This window comes from Glycine soja, chromosome 1 (assembly GCF_004193775.1).
Source record: "Glycine soja cultivar W05 chromosome 1, ASM419377v2, whole genome shotgun sequence".
NCBI lineage: Eukaryota > Viridiplantae > Streptophyta > Magnoliopsida > Fabales > Fabaceae > Glycine > Glycine soja.
Window position 1 is genome coordinate 41,408,408 of NC_041002.1, and position 7,907 is coordinate 41,416,314.

General features: G+C 31.6%; 1 protein-coding gene and 1 pseudogene across 1 annotated transcript; both read left to right on the forward strand.

Moving 5' to 3' along the window:
• The first annotated feature begins 2,010 nt into the window (after nucleotides 1-2,010).
• LOC114405094 lies at nucleotides 2,011-2,515 on the forward strand (annotated as a pseudogene).
• A 290-nt stretch (nucleotides 2,516-2,805) lies between these two features.
• On the forward strand, nucleotides 2,806-7,907 carry LOC114377402. Its single transcript, XM_028335922.1, has 6 exons — nucleotides 2,806-2,811; nucleotides 3,305-3,433; nucleotides 3,650-3,787; nucleotides 4,459-4,551; nucleotides 6,950-7,012; nucleotides 7,872-7,907. Exons 1-6 carry the CDS (start codon nucleotides 2,806-2,808, stop codon nucleotides 7,905-7,907), a joined length of 465 nt encoding a protein of 154 aa, XP_028191723.1.

Sequence of the window (7,907 nt, forward strand, 5' to 3'; positions counted from 1 at the left end):
TAAAGTCAAAATATATGTTACGACTTCTAACGCAGAAGTCGTGACACAATTTACCCTTTTAGGTAAATAATTCAAAAATAACCCCATTTATAAAAAAACCTAAAAAAGCTGTCTGTCATAGAAGTAATGACATTTCATCTATCTTTTTTTTTTTTTTTTTGTGTGTGGGAACATTTAACTTTGTTCATTACTTCACAATTTTTTCTTGGTTTTACAGAGGAGAATAAGCAATGAACAAGAGAATAACGATTGAAGTATGAGTGAAACTTTGCAAAGCCTTTGGAATGAAGGGTATATTTGTTTCTTATTTTAAAACTTATTTTTTGTTTGAGGAAATTTTTAAAAATGAACTGTTAATAATTATTTGACCGTGATAGTTGGTGAAGACATATTTAAAATGAACAGTTTTAAAATCAGTTTCAATTTTAAATTAACAATTTTGCATAAAAAACTGAAATGGGTTTTTAAATCAGATGAATGACCATTTATTATGAATCCAAATATTTGGGTTTGGTCGAATTAATGTTGTGTACTTGTGTTCAGCTTCAAATATTTTTGGCTTATAGCCGTATAGGTGTGCTAAATATAATTGAGTTTTAAAACTTCATGTAAAAATAAAATTGTCTTAAATCTAAGTTGACTTCTAAACAAAAACAAGTCGTGTTTATTAGGAAGATATTCTAATTTTCCTTTTGTAAAACATATTTACTATCTTTCTTTTTAAAAATTTGTGGTCGAATATATTCTGAATTTTTCTGGCTGAATATTTTAAAATACTTGATGATGTTCATTTGCTGATTAATTTTTATGGCTATGTAGGTTCCAATCGAGATAAAAATTGCCAACAAGTGAACAACACACGAAGTTGTTTCTAGTATGATCATTGCAACTAATGTTTTGTAAAATTTAGGGGGTGTTTGGTTTGCATTCTCATTTTTTGTTTTCATTTTTTATTTTCGTTTTCTAAAAACTGTTTTCATTTTTAAAAGATTAAAATTCAGAAAACATAGTTTGGTTTGACTTCTTATTTTCTGTTTTCAGGAAATAAAAACATGAAAATTTATGATATATTGACTTCTTGGCTTTTGTGTATTTTTAGATTTGTTTAAAATTACATTCTTTGTCATCGCATTTTCATTTTACCCAAAATGAGGTTCCTATTTTCAACTGAAAACACTGAAAAATGAGATTTTATTGTTTTCATTTTCTGGTTGTTTCACTACTAGAAAAGTGGGATTTTACGACAGCCATTTTACATCGGTTGATGGAAAACCGGCTTAGAAAGAACATAATGGCATTTTGGTAAATAAATGCAACACCTCTACTACGGTTTTCGGAAAAACGCCTTTAAAAGACCGTAATTCTAAGACGTTTTTTATAAAAACCGCCTTAGAATATGACTCTACATTTTTTAATATTTCATTTTCTCCCTCCAGCCTCTCGCGTTCTCTCTCTTCAACTTCCCTCTCATTCTTCGACTCCACTTCTAGGGTTTCGCCGTCATCGCTGGTGCCCTCCTCGATGCTCTTCCTCCTCTAGGGTTCCTTAGCCGTCATCGCTGACGCCATCATACCATACATGTAACGTGCTTCATCTTCACTTTGTTTTGTTCTTCTTCTTCTTCATTTTGCTTCTGCCAATTTCGATGTCGGCAATTCCTATTACCTCCAGCTATGCTTCCACCTTTTCTTATTCTGCTGCGTATGCTCTTCATGAGAAAGACACGACACGGCGATGAAGACGGAGAACAGTGGTGTTTGTGTATGTACACTTAATTGTATTTCTGTTTCTGCCCTTTGTCTAGTCTAGTACACTTGTATATGCAAAATCTAGTCTTGTATGCAGTGTCTGTTCTAGCAGTGCGTCTCTCTTTTCCATATATGTAGTTATTTACTTGTAAGTATAAATAGATGCTTATGAAACTAATATTATCTACAACATTTATTTTCTCCTAAATTCTGCAGTGAAGATGTAATTGTAGCTCTGACTGATATCTTGAAGCTACCTCTAATGGATAAAAGCAATGGCTGCAGCTTCTCTAGCATATCTTCAATTGCTGTCTTTTCAAGTGCTGTTTTTGTTGTCTCCTTTATGTCTTATACTGTAGCAGCAAGCCCTTGAGCAAAAGGGCTTCAAAACCTTTTAGTACCCTTATTATTTTAGGATCAGGTTTGCACTTTCTTTTCCTTCTTTTCCATCCATATCAAAACATTTCATGAGAATTCCACAAATTTATAGTTTTATCTGCTGTAGGTGGTCATATTGCTGAGATGCTTAATCTACTAGCAGTGTTACAGAAAGGTAGGTTTAATCCAAGATTCTACATTGTTGTTGCTACTGATAATATGAGTCTTCAAAAAGCTCAGTTGTTGGAGAATTCCCTGGCTGCTGAGGTTCTATTTTTTGCTATGTCTCTCAAAGTACCTTTTATTCAATGAACTATATTTTTCTTTTTTTTTCTTTGGTGTGTGTGTGGGTGTTTTGGTGGGGGTGAGGGGGAGTTCTAAAATATAAATTGGGTAGTTTTCAACTTGGTGCTCCTTTATTGCAACATATGGATCAATATGTTAATGGCTATAGAAATAGGTCTTCAACACTTTGTTTATGCTTTCATTTGATAATTATAGGAAAATTATGGAACTCTTTGTTTGGAGATAGTATATAGGCTGAAGTCCTGTATATTTAGATGTCACAATAATTGGCTTTGACTGATGATTATAAGCATGACTACTGCTAATGATTCAACCTGTTGCTTGAATAGGTAGATCCAAAGCAATGTTGTCTGGTGCTTTATAGTTTTGTTACATGACTGTATCTAGGAATCTAATAATAGCTTATTGCCACAAGAACTTTGTAGTCTTTAATTATCTGCCATTATCCTTGATGAAAATTATTTTTAAATACTAAATTAAAATATCTGTATTTTTTAAATGGTATCGATAATATGTTTTGCTGATTTCTGCCATTCTTTCTGGTTTGCTAATCTCAAACTTTTGCCAGTTGCAGATTTGGGGACAGGAAATAGACAATATATATCTATCTAACTTGTCCTTTTCTGTTTTCCATTTCTTCTATTAACATATATGTAGCTTATCAGTTTTGGAGAGCATCATTACCTGCCAAAATCAAACATGTTAACGAATTTGATTCAATTAAATAATTCTTATTTGACTCAATTAAATAACATGCTAACGAACATATAATGATAGCTATAAGTTTGAACTTAGAATTACATGCAGACTGTCTAAACCTTCACCACTAACACTAACCTATCCTAATGAGTTTAATCTCTTAATACATTTAGTACGTTCATGATGAATCAGAAACTTTATCTGATATTGATGATGAAGAAGTTGATTTGTACATTGATGATGAGGAGGGGAAGCATATCAAGAAGATACTGTGGGAAACAACATATAGGGAGTATCTTGAGGTACATATAACTTTATCTACTATTTTCTTTTTAATAGTGCTAGATCAAGTTGTCCGTTAAGTTTTTTTTTTCCTACTATCTATCATGATTAGAAGTTCAAATTCAGAACTGGGTGCTTGTACTTTTGTTTGTTCCTGGTTTTCTGTTTAATTTTAGGCTTATTTGGGAGGTTAATCTGCACGGATCTCACTCAATCTTCCTTTTTTTTTTTTTCAGGAGCAGGCAGCCAAGGAAGCAGCTGCAGCAGCTAGCAAGAAAGCTTTTGAGGCAAAATTTGAAAACTGTTCGGAGGATATACTAGCGGCAAGAGAGCTTGCTGCATCTTCTACTGAAGCTGTGGCAAAATCCAAAAAGGTACTTTCTGAATCTTGTGAGGTTCTTCGTGTGAAATTAGACCATAAGTAACTTAAGATAAATATTTCATTAAATCCACTGTTAGATTTTTATCTCTCATTACATAAATTATGTCAAGAAGTGTCATGTCAACTTGATTTTAATCCTTTATTAGTACATCATTTAATTAACATAAATATGATTTCCATAATTTATAAAATTGACTACTAGATTTTGGCTTATCAATAACCAATTTATTTGAAATTTGATATTCACGAACACTATATTTCTCACAATTCAATGGTAAGATTGATGAAGATCACATAAAATAAGTTACTCAATTGTCGAAGTGTTTCAATTCTTTATAATGTCGTTCATGTTTTACTAACATGGGCATTAGTTTGGAATTAGTTGCTATGAAATAAAAAATTGGGACTTCATGGCCAGTGCAAGCAGAAAGTGCTAATTACCACTGAAAAATATATTTGTGATTGACAAAAATTTTTTTAACTGCTTTATTTTCAAATTGATTATACTCCTCGATATACTTTTCAATGGCTGTGCTTTCGTAGAGTGGATCCAATAGTTATGCACTGTTTTTTTTTTGTTTACATAGTATCATTTATGCTGCATAAACTACTGCAAGACTTCAAGCGTATAATTTTTTTTGTTTGTTGAATACACTATTGCAGGAAATGAGACAGAAACGAGCTTATGAGGCAAAAAATACAAGGCCAGCTCAATCTGCTGCAGAGGCCTTTGGCCAAATGTCTAATAAAAAAAGGGTATTTATTCAACAAGAGACATACATTTTCTTTAGATATTCTTATAGCCCAATACATTGTATATTTGTAAAATGTCCTGTATATTCTACTTGGTTGTATGTATTTTTTAAATTCCTAGTTTCTTTTTTTAGGAGATTTTAACATTGATGTAGTTTAGTCTATATATTGACGTTATGTGCAGTCTTTTGAAATGAGGAATAAAGTTAAGTTGATCTATTTTGTCACTCCTACCCTTTATAACTAAATTATTGTAACAAAGTTCTATTTCATAAATTATATTTGGTTAAGATAATGATAAATATAAGATTTGAGTAAGACCTTAATTATTATGTTAAAACTTATCGTGAGAAAATTTATTTCTACGTCTACATTTAATATACATTGAGCTTATATGATCCTTCATAATAAAAGTATTGAATTATATTCCTTTAAATCAAGTTAGTTGATTAAATTATAGAACATAAATTGTAAGTACGTGTTTTGTTTTTTTTTATTCACTTATTCCTTTTTTTGGTTCTATATTTCCTTATTCTTTCTGATTCCCTCCATTCTGTCCTTTGCAAGACATTATGAGCCTCCTTTTTGAAAAAGAATATAAAATTGTATATATAAGTGTGCAACTTAGAAATAAATGGTATGAATGAATTGTGGCACAATAAATTACAATATTAAATGCAAAATAAAACTGCATTCCCTTAAGCATATTAAATTGATTAAATTACAGAACATTAATTGTGACTATGCAATGTGCTTATCTTTTTTTTTTACTCCCTTATTTCTTCCCTCCTTCTTACAAGCCGAATTATGAGTCTTATTTATTTAATTTAAATATAATATAAAGGGAAGGAATGATGTCCAATTCAAAGCAAAGGAAAACCTGTAGACTCAAATATCAATTAGGAGGTAATCTTTTTATTCTAAAATAAATATTTTTTTAGGTTATTTTACACATATAAAAATTAATAAATAAATAAAAGAGAATAATATTAATATTAGATTAAAAACTGGGTGCTTGTACTTTTGTTTGTTCCTAGTTTTCTGTTTAATTTTAGGCTTATTTGGGAGGTTAATATGCACGGATCTCACTCAATCTTCCTTTTTTTTTTCAGGAGCAGGCAGCCAAGGAAGCAGCTGCAGCAGCTAACAAGAAAGCTTTTGAGGCAAAATTTGGAAACTGTTCGGAGGATATACTAGCAGCAAGAGAGCTTGCTGCATCTTCTACTGAAGCTGTGGCAAAATCCAGAAAGGTTAGAGGTGTTCATGTTAGAGGTTATGGTGTTCATGTTCGATTTATAGTTATAGACCATTTTTTGGCTAGTACCTAGTAGCATAAGATTTTAGAAGAGTTGGTCCTCAACATGGTATATCAAAGTGCTTATGGCCAATAGGTTAGAGGTTTCCTGGCTTCAAGCCTAAAGATTTTACACGTGAGGGGGAATCTGAGGTATAAATTGTTCCTGACACAATAGCACTGCACTAGCTTAAACTCTTCAGATAGTTGCTGCTTGAGAGTTTGACTTAAACTTGTTCGATTGAGTCTGCAATTTTTGGGACCTACTTTAGGAAGGAAGGAAGGAAATGTTCGTAGGCATACATGCTCCAATAAGTCATGAGTCATGTTCCTTATTTTTCTTCCTCCCTTTTCTTTTTATTGGTCCGTCATCTGTCATCTCCTTGCTTCTACTTCCTATGTTATTGGGGGTTGCTAAAGCTTTCTTCTACTTCTGTTCAATGCATTATGCATAACTCATCTTTGAATCAGTCATGCTTGTGTGTGTATACATAGTCTAAAAATCCCATGGGATTCCTTTGTAAAACCCCAGGATCAAGGGATTAGGTTAATCCAAAAATTACTAGGTTATGATACATTTGTAATTATTAAGAGAATATTTGTTTTTGTATTTTCTAGTAGGATCTGATTATTAAATTTTTCTGGAGTTTGTTCTCTTTTAATGCATATTTTCCTAGTTGATAGGGGATGTTGATGTGTGATTGGTTGGATTGTTGCTGGGTGGGTGCTTGGGTGACTTGGCCTGTTAAAGCTGATGGTATGTTTGATTAGCACGGTTTAGCCCAATCCACTGTTAGGTGGGTGGTTTGTAACTGTCTAGAACAGACGAGTAGAAAAGGAACTCAAAAGTGAACTTTTGCTCCCTAGGGTCCATATGGGCGATAGAACTATCATTTGGAACTCTAATTTCAAATCCTTGAGAATTCAGGTTTAAGGCTTCTTTGTTGACTTCTTTTTAGATAAAGATGATCTTAGATTTTTTGTGATTTAGGGTTTTTTTATGTGTGTGCAGCTTTGTTGGTCAAATTTTTTAGATTCATTTTAATTATTCACATAAGATCTTCTGAAATTGTTAATAAATTACTGACAATACTTGTTTGCTTGTAGAATTTGCAGGGTCTCAAATCTAAAGTCAATTTTAAACTCCTGAATGAATTGTTTGATGAAATGGTAATTCTCTCTAGAACTGTTTTTTCTTTTTAATGCATGTAATAATATTGATACTTTTTGAGTTCCACCAACACAAGAAAATATCTCATATTAAAACCTTGTTTGGATAAACTTCTCATTAGCTACTTAAAAGAGAAGAAAATAAAAGGATAAAATGAATAAATTTCCTATAAGTTAAAAATTAGGTTATGCATATGCTAACTTATAGAAAGAAGGATATCCCATTTAGCTTCTCCTAAACCTGATTTTAACGGATACATAAGCTAATTTTAACTTATTAGAGACCTTCAATTCATTTTATCTTTTTTTTTTTCACAAGTGTTTCTTAAGTCCAAAGAGGACCTAGGTTCTTGTTTGGATAAATTCTTCTTTAAGAACTTACAGGGGATGGAAATAAGAAGTTTAAATAAGTTTTTTCTCCTACGAATATTGCTAAGGGCATTGGTTAAGAAATTAAAAAGAGAAAGTATTTATTATGAAGAATCATAGGAGAGTGCAAAAAATATCATGGGTATTGTAATTTTATGCCTCCCAATAAAAATATTTCTATTTTTAGTTCCTTAACCAATAATATCCTTAGGACACTGGCTGGCATTTGTCTTCTCCTACAATCTAAAATTAGCTTATGGGAGAAGTTTATTTCATTTTTTCTTCTTATTTTCCTCTATATCGAAAAACTTATGCAAATAGGCCTAAATGATTTTGCTTTACCTGCCTGACATTTCATTCTTGATTTACTGGATAGTTTGACATTGCTTTATCTCAACATGTTTAAAAGACAAATTTGGAAAATAGTATCTATATTATAGTTCTTTAAATCAAGATGTTGGACTTCATTTAAATGTTCTATCATACGCAGGATACGCAGGAAAATACCGATGGTCTCAAGAAATAG